The sequence below is a fragment of the Pseudophryne corroboree genome, chromosome 5 (genome assembly GCF_028390025.1).
Source record: "Pseudophryne corroboree isolate aPseCor3 chromosome 5, aPseCor3.hap2, whole genome shotgun sequence".
NCBI classification, from domain to species: Eukaryota; Metazoa; Chordata; class Amphibia; order Anura; family Myobatrachidae; genus Pseudophryne; species Pseudophryne corroboree.
In genome coordinates this window covers 526,448,252-526,469,114 of record NC_086448.1, presented here as the reverse complement: position 1 = coordinate 526,469,114, position 20,863 = coordinate 526,448,252, and the positions used below count along the sequence as shown (strand labels likewise).

Here is a 20,863-nt window from a genome sequence, read left to right as displayed (position 1 = left end):
TGCTCTTCACGTCCAGTGTTGGGAAGGTCAGGCATCGCAACCGACACAATTGGACTCTCCTTGTGGATTTGGGATTTCGAAGAACGCACAGTTCTTTGCGGTGCTACTGCTTTTGCCAGCTTGAGTCTTTTCATTTTTCTAGCGAGAGGCTGAGTGCCTCCATCCTCATGTGAAGCTGAACCACTAGCCATGAACATAGGCCAGGGCCTCAGCCGTTCCTTGCCACTCCGTGTGGTAAATGGCATATTGGCAAGTTTACGCTTCTCCTCCGACAATTTTATTTTAGGTTTTGGAGTCCTTTTTTTACTGATATTTGGTGTTTTGGATTTGACATGCTCTGTACTATGACATTGGGCATCGGCCTTGGCAGACGACGTTGCTGGCATTTCATCGTCTCGGCCATGACTAGTGGCAGCAGCTTCAGCACGAGGTGGAAGTGGATCTTGATCTTTCCCTAATTTTGGAACCTCAACATTTTTGTTCTCCATATTTTAATAGGCACAACTAAAAGGCACCTCAGGTAAACAATGGAGATGGATGGATACTAGTATACAATTATGGACGGACTGCCGAGTGCCGACACAGAGGTAGCTACAGCCGTGAACTACCGTACTGTGTCTGCTGCTAATATAGACTGGTTGATAAAGAGATGTCGTAGTATGTATGTATGAAGAAGAAAGAAAAAAAAACCACGGTTAGGTGGTATACAATTATGGACGGACTGTCGAGTGCCGACACAGAGGTAGCCACAGCCGTGAACTACCGTACTGTACTGTGTCTGCTGCTAATATAGACTGGTTGATAAAGAGATGTCGTAGTATGTATGTATGAAGAAGAAAGAAAAAAAAACCACGGGTAGGTGGTATACAATTATGGACGGACTGCCGAGTGCCGACACAGAGGTAGCCACAGCCGTGAACTACCGTTCTGTACTGTGTCTGCTGCGAATATAGACTGGTTGATAAAGAGATGTAGTAGTATGTATGTATAAAGAAGAAAGAAAAAAAAACCACGGGTAGGTGGTATACAATTATGGACGGACTGCCGAGTGCCGACACAGAGGTAGCCACAGCCGTGAACTACCGTACTGTACTGTGTCTGCTGCTAATATAGACTGGTTGATAAAGAGATGTCGTAGTATGTATGTATGAAGAAGAAAGAAAAAAAAAACCACGGTTAGGTGGTATACAATTATGGACGGACTGCCGAGTGCCGACACAGAGGTAGCCACAGCCGTGAACTACCGTACTGTACTGTGTCTGCTGCTAATATAGACTGGTTGATAAAGAGATGTCGTAGTATGTATGTATAAAGAAGAAAGAAAAAAAAACCACGGTTAGGTGGTATACAATTATGGACGGACTGCCGAGTGCCGACACAGAGGTAGCCACAGCCGTGAACTACTGTACTGTACTGTGTCTGCTGCTAATATAGACTGGTTGATAAAGAGATGTCGTAGTATGTATGTATGAAGAAGAAAGAAAAAAAAACCACGGTTAGGTGGTATACAATTATGGACGGACTGCCGAGTGCCGACACAGAGGTAGCCACAGCCGTGAACTACCGTACTGTACTGTGTCTGCTGCGAATATAGACTGGTTGATAAAGAGATGTCGTAGTATGTATGTATAAAGAAGAAAGAAAAAAAAACCACGGTTAGGTGGTATACAATTATGGACGGACTGCCGAGTGCCGACACAGAGGTAGCCACAGCCGTGAACTACCGTACTGTACTGTGTCTGCTGCTAATATAGACTGGTTGATAAAGAGATGTAGTAGTATGTATGTATAAAGAAGAAAGAAAAAAAAACCACGGGTAGGTGGTATACAATTATGGATGGACTGCCGAGTGCCGACACAGAGGTAGCTACAGCCGTGAACTACCGTACTGTGTCTGCTGCGACTGGATGATAAATAATGATATAAAAAATATATATATATCACTACTGCAGCCGGACAGGTATATATATTATATAATGACGGACCTGCTGGACACTGTCTGTCAGCAGAATGAGTTTTTTATAGAATAAAAAAAAAAACACCACACAAGTGAAGTCACACGACGAGTGTTTAACTTTTTCAGGCAATCACAATATAGTATACTACTAACTATACTGGTGGTCAGTGTGGTCAGGTCACTGGTCAGTCACACTGGCAGTGGCACTCCTGCAGCAAAAGTGTGCACTGTTTAATTTTAATATAATATGTACTCCTGGCTCCTGCTATAACCTATAACTGGCACTGCAGTGCTCCCCAGTCTCCCCCACAATTATAAGCTGTGTGAGCTGAGCACAGTCAGATATATAATATATACATAGATGATGCAGCACACTGGGCTGAGCAGTGCACACAGATATGGTATGTGACTGTCTTGTACTCCTGGCTCCTGCTATAACCTATAACTGGCACTGCAGTGCTCCCCAGTCTCCCCCACAATTATAAGCTGTGTGAGCTGAGCACAGTCAGATATATAATATATACATAGATGATGCAGGCATGCAGCACACTGGGCTGAGCAGTGCACACAGATATGGTATGTGACTGAGTCACTGTGTGTACCGTTTTTTTCAGGCAGAGAACGGATATATTAAATAAAACAACTGCACTGCTGGTGGTCACTGTGGTCAGTCACTAAACTCTGCACTCTCTTCTACAGTATCAGCCTCAGGTCAATCTCTCTCTCTCTCTCCTAATCTAAATGGAGAGGACGCCAGCCACGTCCTCTCCCTATCAATCTCAATGCACGTGTGAAAATGGCGGCGACGCGCGGCTCCTTATATAGAATCCGAGTCTCGCGAGAATCCGACAGCGTCATGATGACGTTCGGGCGCGCTCGGGTTAACCGAGCAAGGCGGGAAGATCCGAGTCGCTCGGACCCGTGAAAAAAAACATGAAGTTCGTGCGGGTTCGGATTCAGAGAAACCGAACCCGCTCATCTCTAGTGTACACACACATGGGGGTCGGTGCCAGCATACGCACACACACTGGGATCGGTGCCATCGCGCACACACTCTGGGATTGGTGCCAGCATACACACAGGGATCGTGTCAGCGCATGTACACATGTAGGGATCAGTACCAGCGTACACACACAAAGTGATTGCTGCCAGCGTACACACACCTAGCGATTGGCATCAGTGTACACACACACGTAGGGATCGGTGCCAGCATACACACACACATGGATCGGTGCCAGCATACACATGCAGGGAGCGTGCCAGTGCACACACACATAACCACACACACAAACATAGGGATCAGTACAGCATATACACACACACATAGGGATTGGTGCCAGCGTACACACACACACACTTAAACAAGGATCAGTGCTAGCATGCACACACACACAAGCATAAGGATCAGTAGCAGCGTGTATATATATATACACACACACAGGGATCGCTGCCAGTGTGCACACACACTCACAGGGAAGGGTACCAGGTCCATACACAAAGGTATCAGTAGCGGGCCACACACAAAATGGTCAATGCCAGCCTACACATAGTTCCAGCCTATGGACCAGCTGTGGGTAGAATCACAGACACCCACCTTGGTATGGGCACTCCTCTTCTTCCTCCTCTGAGCTCCCAGCCAGCTGCCTTCACATTATCATATCTCCCTGCCAGATCCGCTATCCACATGGGCCAGCATCTCCTCCATCGACATTTTCTACCTGACATGCCGCTCCACTACCTCAACCTCTGTGTGGAGATGCGGGTGCACAGCAATTCCTTGTTCCCCACAGACCCTAATAGTTGATGCTGGGGCTAGAACACTTGTCTCCATTGTCCACGTGTGTGGGGAGCGGGAGTGCTGCGAGGCTGTGCAAGCTCTCCTCCGCTGCCTCCTTTATAGCGGGTGAGCTATAGTTCTGAAGCGCTCACCTCACTCCTGCTGCAGTCACTGCCAACAGAGCACTTGCAGGCGGGATGGACTGCAAGTGTCCCTCTACAGTCCATCCGGGTACCGCTTAATGTGTGTAGTGGGGTTAGCCAACACTTTTGGCTCCAGATTCCGGGTGACATTCTCTCTTCCAGGTCCTGCCTCCATAACTTCCTGATGTGGCATCTGATAATCCATGGTTTTTATTAGAGATGTGCACTGGAAATTTTTCGGGTTTTGTGTTTTGGTTTTGGATTTGGTTCCGCGGCCGTGTTTTGGATTCGGACGCATTTTGGCAAAACATCCCTTAAAAAATTTTGTCGGATTCGGGTGTGTTTTGGATTCGGGTGTTTTTTTTCAAAAACCCCTCAAAAACAGCTTAAATAATAGAATTGGGGGGTCATTTTGATCCTATAGTATTATTAACCTCAATAACCATAATTTCCACTCATTTCCAGTCTATTCTGAACACCTCACACCTCAGAATATTATTTTTAGTCCTAAAATTTGCACCGAGGTCGCTGGATGACTAAGCTAAGCGACCCAAGAGGGCGGCACAAACACCTGGCCCATCTAGGAGTGGCACTGCAGTGTCAGACAGGATGGCACTTAAAAAAATAGTCCCCAAACAGCACATGATGCAAAGAAAAGAGAAAAAGAGGTGCACTGTGGTCGCTGAATGGCTAAGCTAAGCGACATAAACACCTCAATATCACAGGAATTATTCATTCTAATCAATGGTATTATTGGTCCAAATCACTGGAAGAAAATGACAAAATCACAGGAATTATTCTCTGTAAAGCGCTGCGGAATATGTGTGCGCTATATAAGTAACTGGTAATAAATAATAATAAATAATAATTATTTGTTCTAATCAATGGTATTATTGGTCTAAATCAGTGGAAGAAAATGACAAAATCACTGGAATTAAATGGCAGTAATGTTGGGAATTATATCAAATGGCAGTACCACTGGACATATACGGAAGTGTCAGACAGGCTGGCACTTAAAAAAATAGTCCCCAAACAGCACATGATGCAAAGAAAAGAGAAAAAGAGTTGCACTGTGGTCGCTAAGCAACACAAACACCTCAATATCACAAGAATTATTTGTTCTAATCAATGGTATTATTGGTCCAAATCAGTGGAAGAAAATGACAAAATCACAGGAATTATTCGTTCTAATCAATGGTATTATAGGTCCAAATCACTGGAAGAATATGACAAAATCACAGGAATTATTCGTTCTAAAAATCTAATCAATGGTATTATTGGTCCAAATCACTGGAAGAAAATGACAAAATCACTGGAATCATTTGGCAAGATCACTGTAATTAATAATTAATTATAAATCACTGATATTAATTGGTAAAATCTCGCTATCGCCTGCCTAGTGAAGTGGAATCTAGATGGCAATTTGTACCAGGGACACAATAACTTCATCAATTGTCTAAATCCCAATGCACTAATGGTGGAAAACGGGTGCATGTCTAACAGCGCACTGATTATACTGAGAACTGATTATACTGATCAATCACTGATTATACTGAGCACTGATTTTACTGAGCACTGATGATACTACAGAGAACTGACACTGAGCAGTGAGAACAGCACTGGATTATTGTACTCTAGTATACTGGTCACCACAATGCTGCACTGTACTACTATATATACTGCTCACAACAATGCAGCACAGATATGGATACTTGAAGTGACACGGAGCTGCAAGATACAGCAATGGCCTACTGTACTGTACAACTATATACTGTTGGTCACCAAAATGCTGCACTGTACTACTATAGATACTGATCACAACAATGCAGCACAGATATGGATACTTGAAGTGACACGGAGCTGCAAGATACAGCAAGGGCCTACTGTACTGTACAACTATATACTGTTGGTCACCAAAATGCTGCACTGTCCTACTATATATACTGCTCACAACAATGCAGCACAGATATGGATACTTGAAGTGACACAGAGCTGCAAGATACAGCAATGGCCTACTGTACTGTACAACTATATACTGTTGGTCACCAAAATGCTGCACTGTACTACTATATATACTGCTCACAACAATGCAGCACAGATATGGATACTTGAAGTGACACGGAGCTGCATGATACAGCAATGGACTACTGTACTGTACAACTATATACTGTTGGTCACCAAAATGCTGCACTATACTACTATATATACTGTTCACAACAATGCAGCACAGATATGGATACTTGAAGTGACACGGAGCTGCAAGATACAGCAAATGGCCTACTGTACTGTACAACTATATACTGTTGGTTAACAAAATGCTGCACTGTACTACTATATATACTGTTCACAACAATGCAGCACAGATATGGATACTTGAAGTGACACGGAGCTGCAAGATACAGCAATGAACTACTGTACTGTACTGTACTACTATACTGGTGGTCACCAAAATGCTGCACTGTACTACTATATATAATATATATAGTATATACTGTTCACACAACAATGCAGAAGATATTGAGCACTGATGATCAGGATACTGTCTAGAACTGAGTCTGACACAGAGCTGCAAGATACAGCAATGGCCTACTGTACTGTACTGCTATAATTATATACTGGTGGTCCCCAAAATGCAACACACTGAGCACAGATATTTGCAGCACACTGAGCACAGATATGGAGCTTTTCAGGCAGAGAACGTTGATATTTTCAGCACACTGAGCACAGATATGGAGTTTTTCAGGCAGAGAACGTAGATATTTGCAGCACACTGAGCACAGATATTTGCAGCACACTGAGCACAGATATTTGCAGCACACTGAGCACAGATATGGAGCTTTTCAGGCAGAGAATGTAGCCACGTCCTCTCCGTTCAATCTCCTATGCACGAGTGAAAATGGCGGCGATGCGCTGCTCTTTATATTGAATACGAATCTTGCGAGAATCCGACAGCGGGATGATGACGTTCGGCCTCGTTCGGGTTAACCGAGCAAGGCGGGAAGATCCGAGGCTGCCTCGGACCCGTGTAAAATAGGTGAAGTTCGGGGGGGTTTGGATCTCGATGACCGAACCCGCTCATCTCTAGTTTTTATGTCATTTTCCGGGGCAGCGGTGGACTCCACAGCAAACCGGGAGTCTCCTGCAGAATGCGGGAGGGTAGGCAAGTATGGTATAAGGTGATATCTAATACATAACTGTAGTTGCAGTCTGTGAAAGGGTTTGCATAATAAATTCACTTTTAAGGTGAAATCAAAAAAGTACTTATTATATTTTTAGGCAGTGTAACGTCTGACTGTTCATCTGATATATGAATGCCTTAGATCATGCTAGCTGCAAGTTTGTATCTTAAATTGACATAGGCTATTGTATACTTCTACTGTATATTCTGCTCTGAACCAGTGCCTAAAATTTCTATCAGAGCATTCATAGAGAGTAGTGGACCCAGGAGGTTCTAATAATTCATTTTTAATTTTACATTATTTAAGAATATATTTGTTTACTAACTGTATTAATCATATTCATACAGTATATTGATTGGCCTTTTATATCATACTTACACTTGAAATTATAATATATAAACCTTAAATAATGGCATGTTGGTATCAGTTTCTTTTTCTATAGTATTTACTAATGGCTTGTATTGAACAAAACAAAACAAAAAATTGCACTGTAAATCCAAAGGCAATTGCATTTTATTTGTACTCTGTATGATTATTTTGCTTCCTGTGACTGATACAGAACAGAAAGCCAGTTGTTGAATGCAGCAAATGCCCACAAAGAAGAAATTCTAGCCAAGCTTGGCAACATCTCTGAAGTAAATAATGGATTAAATAGAGCAGCAGGCCTTTGCTGGAAGGTGAGATCCTACATGAATGTTCTGTTGCTGATTCTAAACGACCTGATCAATTCTATTGATTTTTTTTTCCCAGCGCAGGTTTGTTTTTTGGTTCATTATTTTATAAAGTTATAGTGATTTAAGTGTAATGAATTTGCTTTTCTATACACGTTACAGTAACACCTAAGCAGGCTGTCTGATGCTATTAAGTGGGGATAATTTGGGCATGGCTGTAGTCTGTCAGGGCTGGCCAAAGATTTTCTCTCGGTAGAACAAGAGCCAGCTGTGTCACCATGCAAATGAGACAGAGTTGGTATGTGGTATCTTCTATTTTTTTCTGCTCATCTGACACTCGCTTTGAGGAAGGTTGTAAATGTAAGAGAGATTGTGGTTTAATTCCTCAGCCTGGCGTTTCTGCCCCCCAGTCACTATTCGATTATCTTCTAAATTGCTGTGTTTCGGAGAGATAAAGAGTTTTTATGGCTTGCTCACTTGAAGCAACCAGGGATACCAGGAAGAGGATAACTAACTGGGCATACTCAGTAATTTCACTAGAAAATTACAAATTCTTTGTTTGCATGACATTTTCAAAATTACTTTTGCTGAGGAATCTAAAATTTTAAATGTCACATTTGGCATGCTGAGCTTGGGAAATATATTTCAATATCAAATTCATAAAGGCTTTCTAATTTAGATCATTCTTAATAACCAAGTCTGTTTGCATCAATAATCCTGCCTTGAGGTTTCCAAAATATATTTTATGCACTTTATTTTTCAGTTACTTAAAAAGTATTACGTTTATAGTTTTACAACTGAGAGAGCAATCCCATATACAGTGTGTACATATATAGATATCACATATTTTATTAACTTTTTTTATTTGATGCCAGAAATGCTTTTTTCTTAGGATAATGTTTTCTGCTTCATGGAAAACTCGTGGTAGGATTAGGTTTAAATTGTTTCTTTGTTCTCTAACTTTCAATTAATCTTATTTTGGTTTATGTTTTCCTCTTGGGGGCACTGTATTATATTTAGCCTTTATTTAGCCTTAGATGAATCTGTATACATTAAATATTGTTTAACAAATGCAGATCAATATAATGTATTGTAATTTCAAGTTTAAGATATTTAATCCAGTTTTAATGTTTCTGCAGCAGACATAGACTTACTAGCCTCAATTTGTATAGTATTACGTAAAACAAGCATATAAAATAGTAGTAGTTAGTATTTCTATTTACCTATTAACTAGCTGAATACCCGTGCTTCGCTACAGAGTTTAAAGAATAATGCCAATCTTTGTCAGGCCGCACCTCTGGGCTTCCCCCGGATTGATGCTGTCAAAATGCTGGAGCTGAGGAGAATAATCTGCCTCCTTCTCTGCCCCGTCCCGCCTCTGATGCTGCCCTACTCAGTGCTGTAAATGCTGGGATGACAGGCCAAGCTCCGCTCGCTGTGTGTTAAATATGTTAGGTTTGCAGGCTGACTCTATGTCAGAGGGCCCTAGGTTTCCTTGCTTATCTTTGAAACTAAAGTATGCCTCTGCCCCTACCCGTGTGTGCCTCTGCCCTTACCTGTAGGTGCCTCTGCTCCTACCCGTATGTCTATGCCCCTACTTGTGTGTGCCTCTATCCTTACCTGTATGTGCCTCTGCACCTACCCGTGTGTGCCTCTGCCCCTACCCGTGTGTGCCTCTATCCTTACCTGTGGGTGCCTCTGCCCCTACCCATGTGTGTCTCTGCCCCTACCCGTGGGTGGTTCTGCCCTTACACATGGGTGCCTCTGCCCCTACCCATGTGTGGCTCTGTGTAAATTGCTCGAGTCATTCCAGAGTTATGCTGAAAACTATGGATTTTTACATGTCACCCCCTTCCCACCTCCACCCCTACGGGTTCTATGGGTGTCATACCCCTGCAGTATTTGTTTCCAGATTGTAAGTCATATGTATACCAAGTTTGGTGTAAATTGCTCCAAGCATTCCAGAGTTTGCTGGAACCTACATAGACACACATACACACAAACATACGTCCATTTTAATATATTTAGATAGATAGTGCACACATATTATGCAGCTCTTTATATTTAGTCATTCATATCATACCCTAAACCAGTCGAGCTTGTGCACTCAGGTGGCATTCGGATAATAAATGCAGCTCACAAAATAGCCAGCAAAATTGATGTTTCGATGTTGAATACCTTGTCACCCTGATGATGAAGTATTAAACTTCAAAACGTTGATTTTGCTAGTTATTGTGTGAGCTGAATTTATTGTCTGAGTGCCGCCTGTGGGCACAACATAGGTTGGACCCCTGATTAGGCATCAGGACTATTGACTATTTAGACTGGGTTGCTGTCTTTTTGGAATATATATATATATATATATATATATATATATGTGTATATATATATATATATATATATATATATATATACATATACACTGCTCAAAAAAATAAAGGGAACACTAAAATAACACATCCTAGATCTGAATGAATAAATTATTCTTATTAAATACTTTGTTCTTTACATAGTTGAATGTGCTGACAACAAAATCACACAAAAATTATCAATGGAAATTAAATGTATTAACCCATGGAGGTCTGGATTTGGAGTCACACTCAAAATTAAAGTGGAAAAACACACTACAGGCTGATCCAACTTTTATGTAATGTCCTTAAAACAAGTCAAAATTAGGCTCAGTAGTGTGTGTGGCCTCCATGTGCCTGTATGACCTCCCTACAATGCCTGCTCCTGATGAGGTGGCGGATGGTCTCCTGAGGTATCTCCTCCCAGACCTGGACTAAAGCATAAGCCAACTTCTGGACAGTCTGGTGGATGGAGTGAGACATGATGTCCCAGATGTGCTCAATTGGATTCAGGTCTGGGGAATGGGCGAATGGGCGGGCCAGTCCATAGCATCAATACCTTCATCTTGCAGGAACTGCTGACACACTCCAGCCACACAAGGTCTAGCATTGTCTTGCATTAGGAGGAACCCAGGGCCAACCGCACCAGCATATGGTCTCACAAGGGTCTGAGGATCTCATCTCTGTACCTAATGGCAGTCAGGCTACCTCTGGCGAGCACATGGAGGGCTGTGCGGCCCCCCAAAGAAATGCCACCCCACACCATTACTGACCCGCTGCCAAACCGGTCATGCTGGAGGATGTTGCAGGCAGCAGAACGTTCTCCCTGGCGTCTCCAGACTCTGTCACGTGTGTCACATGTGCTCAGTGAGAACCTGCTATCATCTGTGAAGAGCACAGGGTGCCAGTGGCGAATTTGCCAATCTTGGTGTTCTCTGGCAAATGCCAAACGTCCTGCATGGTGTTGGGCTGTAAGCACAACCCCCACCTGTGGACGTCGGGCCCTCATACCACCCTCATGGAGTCTGTTTCTGATCGTTTGAGTAGACACATGCACATTTGTGGCTTGCTGGAGGTCATTTTGCAGGGCTCTGGCAGTGCTCCTCCTGTTCCTCCTTGCACAAAGGCAGAGGGAGCGCTCCTGCTGCTGGGTTGTTGCCCTCCTACAGCCTCCTCCACGTCTCCTGATGTACTGGCCTGTCTCCTGGTAGCGCCTCCATGCTCTGGACACTACGCTGACAGACACAGCAGACCTTCTTGCCACAGTTCGCATTGATGTGCCATCCTGGATGAGCTGCACTACCTGAGCCACTTGTGTGGGTTGTAGACTCCTTCTCATGCTACCACTAAAGTGAAAGCACCGCCAGCTTTCAAAAGTGACCAAAACATCAGCCAGAAAGCATAGGAGCTGAGAAGTGGTCTGTGGTCACCACCTGCAGAACAACTCCTTTATTGGGGGTGTCTTGCTAATTGCCTATAATTTCCACCTGTTGTGTATTCCATTTGCACAACAGCATGTGAAATTGATTGTCAATCAGTGTTGCTTCCTAAGTGGACAGTTTGATTTCACAGAAGTGTGATTGACTTGGAGTTACATTGTGTTAAGTGTTCCCTTTATTTTTTTGAGCAGTGTATGTATATATATATATATATATATATATATATACTTGTGCATTAACCCCGGCACTCACTCCACAGCGGGATATAGCTTGCTCCTGTGCCTTCCCCATCCGGGGGTCTCCCTCCGGTATATGCAATCAGAGAAACAAAGAGGCGGCACTCGGAGACTTGAAAATTCAAAGTGTATTCACAACAAGTGACATCAACGTTTCGGGGACCTGTTCCCCTTCGTCAGGATAAAGTGACAGTGCATCAAACAGTTTAAATAACATGACCCATTACTCACCCCATGTGCACATGTGTTCTATCATCTGCTTGTTACCAGCTGGCCACCCGTCGGAGCCTCCGCTCGGTGCTTCCGCCCGCGTCAGCGTGGACCGGAAGTGACGTCGCGGGACCCCTCCGTTGTGTCCATGGCAACACTCTGTGCAAAATAAATCATCAGTGTAAACAGCGGCTACTGTAACAACATACCATGACAAATATCAAATTTTCCTTACTAAGTGCTTCAGTGTCAAGCATTAAAACAGTGTTGTGCATAACTTACTTAATATATTCCTATATTATAAAAATATTGTGAAACCTTATAGCTGTGACATCGTAGAATTCTGATTAAAAACAATGGCGCATCGCAGATACCCCTGTAGCCCTACTCTCCTTCTTGTATTACCCGCCAGACACACTCTGTCTCCGGCTTCATTTCACCATATAACATTCACGTTGCTGCTAGAGCCTAATGGACAGCTTATCCAGAATGGCAGTCCTCAATCACAATCATTAGCCACATAGCTTACTAATTTGTCGATGTTGGTAACCGGTATGGGGACCACCTGAAGATATCTGAAATTTTATGGACCTATCAACGAGCCCTAGAAATGGATAGAAAACATTTTTTTAAAGAAAAATATTCATGCAGGCGACCAAGCTGCAGAGATTTCTTTATACAAAGTTAATTAAGCCCAAATTATCATTGAGCCCGTTAGGTTTTAACGTATTGAGCCTATGGATCCACATGGATTCAAGTTGTAGGAGTCTTTTGCCCCTATTGCCCCCCCGACCTGACTCTGGGATATGGTCTATAATACGGTGTTTTAGGGTGGCCATACTATGGCGATGTTCCACAAAGTGTTTCGCAACGGGCTGGTCACCCCCTCCTGTAGCCAACGCATTTCTAATGGCCTGCCTGTGTTGTGCCATCCTGACCTTGAACTGGCACTCTGTTTTGCCTATATAGTAGCGCCCACAGGGGCACATAATGGCATATATCACAAATTTTGAACTACAGGTTAATGGCCATTTGATTTTATAGCTCTTCCCTGAGCAGGGGTGGGCAATGGAATCGCCAGGTGACATATAGGTGCAAGTAGTGCACCCGGTGCATTTAAAGCACCCATTTTTTCTGGTCATGAAATGGGTGGGTTTTGTTTTAAATTTGGACATGTCGGTTTTCACCAGAAGGTCCTTGATGCTCCTGCCCTTTGTATAGCTGGACATAACTCGTGTCCCCCGAAACACCTCCAAATCTGGGTCACTTGCAACTATCGGCCAAAGGGCCCGTAGTTTCTGTTGCACTTGCCTGCTGTTGGTTTTATATTCACATGCCCACGGGATGGTTTTGGACATATCTTTGGTATTATTTGGTATAAATAGGTCATTCCTCTTAGCCGCAGTTGCTTTAGTGCGAGCTGCAGAGAGTAATTTCTGAGGGTACCCTCTCTCTCGGAACCTGTGTTCCATCTCGTCAAGTTGTACATCTCTTGTTTGTATCTGGCTATTGGTCCTGCACACTCTAAGAAACTGTGAGTAAGGCAGGCCTTTGATGGTCACAGGTGGATGGAAGCTATCATGTCTCAATATTGTATTGCGGTCTGTAGGCTTCCTATACAGACATGTGTCAAGCTTGCCATTTTGCAGTTTAATTAGAATGTCTAAAAAACAGATTTCTTGGGGACTACTAACCAAAGTTAGTTTGGCTGGGCATTCGGATTGGTTATGTATCTCAACCAACTCTATTAAATCCGAAACCTCCCCTCGCCACAAAATAAGTACATCGTCGATGTACCGACGGTATAAAAATAGACGTGTTGCTATTGCTGGATTGGCAAAAAAGAGATCGCTTTCAACCCCCCACATGTAGGAGTTCGCGAACGAGGGTGCTACGGAAGATCCCATAGCACACCCCGTTCGTTGGCGAAAGAACTTGCCATCAAAAATAAAAAAATTATGTGACAAAGTGAATTGTAGCAACTGTATGAGGAAATCAATGTCAGGTCCTGAGTAGGCAATGTTGCCTGTAATCAGTCTTCTGACTGCCTGTATCCCTGCCTGATGTGGAATGCAGGTATACAGGCTAGTTACATCTATGGTGACCAGTGACACATCATCAGGGACCTGTTCTATATTAGCCAGTATCTTCAACAAAGAACTAGAGTCTTTCAAATGTGTACTAGTGCCCTGTACACAAGGTTGCAAAAAAACATCAAGGTAAATGGCCACTGGTTCACACAGAGACCCCCGAGCAGAAATAATGGGTCTGCCCGGTGGTCTCTGTGCGTCCTTGTGGACTTTGGGTATGGTATAGAATAGCGGAGACACTGGATATTCACATAGTAACTTTGCATACACCTCAGAGGAAATAATGCCTTCTGCCCGTGCTTGATCTAACACTCCTTTAAGTTCTTCTTTAAAGTCCTGCGATGGATCTTTACTTAGAGTACTATAGGTGTTATGATCACTGAGCAATCTCCAGCATTCATCCATATAATCTTTGATGTCTTGAACGACGATGGATCCGCCTTTATCAGCCCCTCGTCTTATTAGATCTTTTCTGTTGCTTAATGCTTTAAGGGCTGCTCTTTCATCCTGTTGAAGATTGTGGTGTATAGATGCCCTCTTTTTATCCGTATCAGCGGCGGCTTCCAGCATCCTATGGAATGTTTTGATAGAGGCGTTGTATGACACTGGGTCGAATCTCGACCTGGGGCCCAGTTTCTGAAGTCTCTGTGGTAACGGACTCTTTGCCGGGGCAGCCGGTTGTTTGCTAAAGTGCTCTTTTAATTTTAAAGTGCGGTGCAGTTTATAAGTGTTTACCTTCCACCTAAAGTCGTCTCCAAAATGGGTGGGTACGAACGTGAGACCTTTGTTCAATACCCTCTCCTCAGCCAGTGTCAATGGAGTCGACGAGAGGTTGAAAATCAGTGATTCTTGCCCTTCGGGTTTTTTTTCTTGTTTTTGTCTTTTATTTTGACCGCCTCTTCTGGTGTTCCGATGTTTTCTCCCCGTGCTGCAAATCCTGCACGGGTTCTTGCCCCTAAAGGGGTCCCTCGTTGCGATCCGGATTTCACAGAACCTCGGACATCATCGGAATCACTGGCTGAGGTCGTGTTATCCGTCGTACCTCTGCGGGGTCTATACTTGAAAGGCGGACGCGGCCTATGATTGATGTTTGACGAATTGCCTAGCCACGAGTATACCCTGTGTTGCGAGTAGTCCAACTGGACTTTGATGAATTTTTCTTTTTTGAATGTTAATAAATTGATTCTATACTGTTCAACTTGTGTTTCCAATTTTTCCAATAGGACTTTGGATTGTTCAGATGTTAGCAGATCTTTATGTTCAACTTCGAGATTGGTGATGAGACCTTTTGTTTTCTCTACTTCTCTGGTGGATTCTTCTATTACCAGGAGAATTAAATCCATAGAGCACTTATTTAGCACTTGGATCCATTTCTTGCAAAATTCCATGTTATGGCGTCCAATCGTCGGTGCGTTGTGCACCCTGAAACCTCTCGGCAGTTGTTTGGCTCTGTAATAGTCCGATAGTGTTCGACTATGGTAAATATAGTCTATCTCGCGCTTTCTGAGGCGTAGCAATTCTTTAACAGCCTCTGTGCTGGAGGTGACACCCCCTTCAGCGAACGCTGGTTCCTTGTGAAGAATCGCCTCGGCTTCCAAATCTGAGAAGCTTAGTGTCTCTAAGGTGTCGCAGTGCAACAGAAATGAGGAGGCATCGTAAGGTTCAGGTGCTCTAGCTGCCATCTTGAAGAAAAAGTGCTTGTGCTCTAATGAGTGCTTATGGTGTTGCCCCACTCACCGTGCAGTGTAGGTGCGAGATTGTGCAAAGGTGAGCCCTGGCGAAATGGTGAAATACTTGGTCCAACCGGACTAGGTGCGGTGCCTTGGGAAAGGAGTCTGAACAATCCAAAGTCCTATTGGAAAAATTGGAAACACAAGTTGAACAGTATAGAATCAATTTATTAAAATTCAAAAAAGAAAAATTCATCAAAGTCCAGTTGGACTACTAGCAACACAGGGTATACTCGTGGCTAGGCAATTCGTCAAACATCAATCATAGGCCGCGTCCGCCTTTCAAGTATAGACCCCGCAGAGGTACGACGGATAACACGACCTCAGCCAGTGATTCCGATGATGTCCGAGGTTCTGTGAAATCCGGATCGCAACGAGGGACCCCTTTAGGGGCAAGAACCCGTGCAGGATTTGCAGCACGGGGAGAAATCATCGGAACACCAGAAGAGGCGGTCAAAATAAAAGACAAAAACAAGAAAAAAACCCCGAAGGGCAAGAATCACTGATTTTCAACCTCTCGTCGACTCCATTGACACTGGCTGAGGAGAGGGTATTGAACAAAGGTCTCACGTTCGTACCCACCCATTTTGGAGACGACTTTAGGTGGAAGGTAAACACTTATAAACTGCACCGCACTTTAAAATTAAAAGAGCACTTTAGCAAACAACCGGCTGCCCCGGCAAAGAGTCCGTTACCACAGAGACTTCAGAAACTGGGCCCCAGGTCGAGATTCGACCCAGTGTCATACAACGCCTCTATCAAAACATTCCATAGGATGCTGGAAGCCGCCGCTGACACGGATAAAAAGAGGGCATCTATACACCACAATCTTCAACAGGATGAAAGAGCAGCCCTTAAAGCATTAAGCAACAGAAAAGATCTAATAAGACGAGGGGCTGATAAAGGCGGATCCATCGTCGTTCAAGACATCAAAGATTATATGGATGAATGCTGGAGATTGCTCAGTGATCATAACACCTATAGTACTCTAAGTAAAGATCCATCGCAGGACTTTAAAGAAGAACTTAAAGGAGTGTTAGATCAAGCACGGGCAGAAGGCATTATTTCCTCTGAGGTGTATGCAAAGTTACTATGTGAATATCCAGTGTCTCCTCTATTCTATACCATACCCAAAGTCCACAAGGACGCACAGAGACCACCGGGCAGACCCATTATTTCTGCTCGGGGGTCTCTGTGTGAACCAGTGGCCTTTACCTTGATGTTTTTTTGCAACCTTGTGTACAGGGCACTAGTACACATTTGAAAGACTCTAGTTCTTTGTTGAAGATACTGGCTAATATAGAACAGGTCCCTGATGATGTGTCACTGGTCACCATAGATGTAACTAGCCTGTATACCTGCATTCCACATCAGGCAGGGATACAGGCAGTCAGAAGACTGATTACAGGCAACATTGCCTACTCAGGACCTGACATTGATTTCCTCATACAGTTGCTACAATTCACTTTGTCACATAATTTTTTTATTTTTGATGGCAAGTTCTTTCGCCAACGAACGGGGTGTGCTATGGGATCTTCCGTAGCACCCTCGTTCGCGAACTCCTACATGTGGGGGGTTGAAAGTGATCTCTTTTTGCCAATCCAGCAATAGCAACACGTCTATTTTTATACCGTCGGTACATCGACGATGTACTTATTTTGTGGCGAGGGGAGGTTTCGGATTTAATAGAGTTGGTTGAGATACATAACCAATCCGAATGCCCAGCCAAACTAACTTTGGTTAGTAGTCCCCAAGAAATCTGTTTTTTAGACATTCTAATTAAACTGCAAAATGGCAAGCTTGACACATGTCTGTATAGGAAGCCTACAGACCGCAATACAATATTGAGACATGATAGCTTCCATCCATATGCGACCATCAAAGGCCTGCCTTACTCACAGTTTCTTAGAGTGTGCAGGACCAATAGCCAGATACAAACAAGAGATGTACAACTTGACGAGATGGAACACAGGTTCCGAGAGAGAGGGTACCCTCAGAAATTACTCTCTGCAGCTCGCACTAAAGCAACTGCGGCTAAGAGGAATGACCTATTTATACCAAATAATACCAAAGATATGTCCAAAACCATCCCGTGGGCATGTGAATATAAAACCAACAGCAGGCAAGTGCAACAGAAACTACGGGCCCTTTGGCCGATAGTTGCAAGTGACCCAGATTTGGAGGTGTTTCGGGGGACACGAGTTATGTCCAGCTATACAAAGGGCAGGAGCATCAAGGACCTTCTGGTGAAAACCGACATGTCCAAATTTAAAACAAAACCCACCCATTTCATGACCAGAAAAAATGGGTGCTTTAAATGCACCGGGTGCACTACTTGCACCTATATGTCACCTGGCGATTCCATTGCCCACCCCTGCTCAGGGAAGAGCTATAAAATCAAATGGCCATTAACCTGTAGTTCAAAATTTGTGATATATGCCATTATGTGCCCCTGTGGGCGCTACTATATAGGCAAAACAGAGTGCCAGTTCAAGGTCAGGATGGCACAACACAGGCAGGCCATTAGAAATGCGTTGGCTACAGGAGGGGGTGACCAGCCCATTGCGAAACACTTTGTGGAACATCGCCATAGTATGGCCACCCTAAAACACCGTATTATAGACCATATCCCAGAGTCAGGTCGGGGGGGCAATAGGGGCAAAAGACTCCTACAACTTGAATCCATGTGGATCCATAGGCTCAATACGTTAAAACCTAACGGGCTCAATGATAATTTGGGCTTAATTAACTTTGTATAAAGAAATCTCTGCAGCTTGGTCGCCTGCATGAATATTTTTCTTTTAAAAATGTTTTCTATCCATTTCTAGGGCTCGTTGATAGGTCCATAAAATTTCAGATATCTTCAGGTGGTCCCCATACCGGTTACCAACATCGACAAATTAGTAAGCTATGTGGCTAATGATTGTGATTGAGGACTGCCATTCTGGATAAGCTGTCCATTAGGCTCTAGCAGCAACGTGAATGTTATATGGTGAAATGAAGCCGGAGACAGAGTGTGTCTGGCGGGTAATACAAGAAGGAGAGTAGGGCTACAGGGGTATCTGCGATGCACCATTGTTTTTAATCAGAATTCTACGATGTCACAGCTATAAGGTTTCACAATATTTTTATAATATAGGAATATATTAAGTAAGTTATGCACAACACTGTTTTAATGCTTGACACTGAAGCACTTAGTAAGGAAAATTTGATATTTGTCATGGTATGTTGTTACAGTAGCCGCTGTTTACACTGATGATTTATTTTGCACAGAGTGTTGCCATGGACACAACGGAGGGGTCCCGCGACGTCACTTCCGGTCCACGCTGACGCGGGCAGAAGCACCGAGCGGAGGCTCCGTAGGGTGGCCAGCTGGTAACAAGCAGATGATAGAACACATGTGCACATGGGGTGAGTAATGGGTCATGTTATTTAAACTGTTTGATGCACTGTCACTTTATCCTGACGAAGGGGAATAGGTCCCCGAAACGTTGATGTCACTTGTTGTGAATACACTTTGAATTTTCAAGTCTCCGAGTGCCGCCTCTTTGTTTCTCTGATTATATATATATATATATATATATATATATATATTCCATTCCGTACCCGACACTCCAGATAAATCAAGTTAGTAATGCCCATTGCCTTCTCTGGCAATGATACTTGCTTGCATACCTTTGGGTATGAGCAGCACTCACGGGTCTTCTTATAAATAACAGGACATCACCCCATTAATAACTGCAACATTTCGGTTTAATTTAAACACCGTCTTCAGGCTTACATAAAAAATACAAAAACAGTTCTTACCTATATACATGCATAACACCATGTGCAAACAAGTCCAGGTGCGTTCAGCCACAACCACTTCCGCTGACATCACCCAGACCAAGACCATGTGACATCACATTAACCCTTCACCAATAATTCATGGTTCTGCCAAAATGGAATAAATTCCAAAATGGAATAAATTTATTTTTTCCCTCAAAATTCTACACACAATATCCCATAATGACAACGTGAAAAAAGTTTTTTTTGAGATTTTTGCAAATTTATTAAAAATAAAAACTAAGAAATCACATGTACATAAGTATTTACAGCCTTTGCCATGAAGCTCAAAATTGAGCTCTGGTGCATCGTATTTCCACTGTGATGTTTCTACAGCTTTATTGCAGTCAACCTGTCGTAAATTCAGTTGATTGGACATGATTTGGAAAGGCACACACCTGTCTATATAAGGTCTCACACTTGACAGTGCATGTCAGAGCACAAACCAAGCATTACGTCAAAGGAATTGTCTGTAGACCTCTGAGATAGGATTGTCTTGAAGCACAAATCTGGGGAAGGGTACAGAAAAATATCTGCTTCTTTGAAGGTCACAATGAGCACAGTGGCCTCCATCATCTGTAAATGGAAGAAGTTCGGTACCTCCATGACTCTTCCTACAGTTGGCCGGCCGTCTAAACTGAGCAATCGAGGGATGGCAGCATCATGCTGTGGGGATGTTTTTCAGCGGCAGTAACTGGGAGACTAGTCAGGATAGAGGGAAAGATGAATGCAGCAATGTACAGAGGCATCCTGGATGAAAACCTGCTCCAGAGTGCTCTTGACCTCAGACCGCGATGACGGTTCATCGTTCAGCAAGACAACGACCCTAAGCACATAGCCAAGATATCAAAGGAGTGTCTTCAGGACAACACTTTGAATGTCCTTGAGTGGCCCAGCCAGAGCCCAGACTTGAATCCGATTGAACATCTCTGGAGAGATCTGAAAATGGCTGTGCACCAACGCTTCCCATCCAACCTGATGGAGCTTGAGAGGTGCTGCAAAGAGGAATGGGTGAAACTGTCCAACGATAGGTGTGCCAAGCTTGAGGCATCCGCACCGCAATTTCAGTGTGATCACTAAAAATAGGGAAGACTCTTGCCGGCTTAGCCTGGCTGTACCCGCTGGAGGGCCGCCACCATCTTTCTGATCACAGCGGCTGCATGTGACTTCATGCAGCCGACCGATCATGTCCACACCACACCCCCGTTTGTTACACCAAGCCTCTGTTGCCCAGTCACCGCCCCCGCAATGCTCCGCC

At 43.7% G+C, this 20,863-nt stretch overlaps 1 protein-coding gene across 1 annotated transcript in view; it reads left to right on the top strand.

Annotated features, from left to right (window-relative positions):
• The window catches only part of LOC134929627 (uncharacterized), a 147,263-nt gene that overhangs the window by 28,839 nt on the left and 97,561 nt on the right, over positions 1-20,863 (top strand). The window contains exon 4 of the mRNA XM_063925211.1: positions 7,616-7,733. Within this exon, the coding sequence (XP_063781281.1) occupies positions 7,616-7,733 (118 nt within the window). The remainder of the gene's footprint in view (positions 1-7,615; positions 7,734-20,863) is intronic.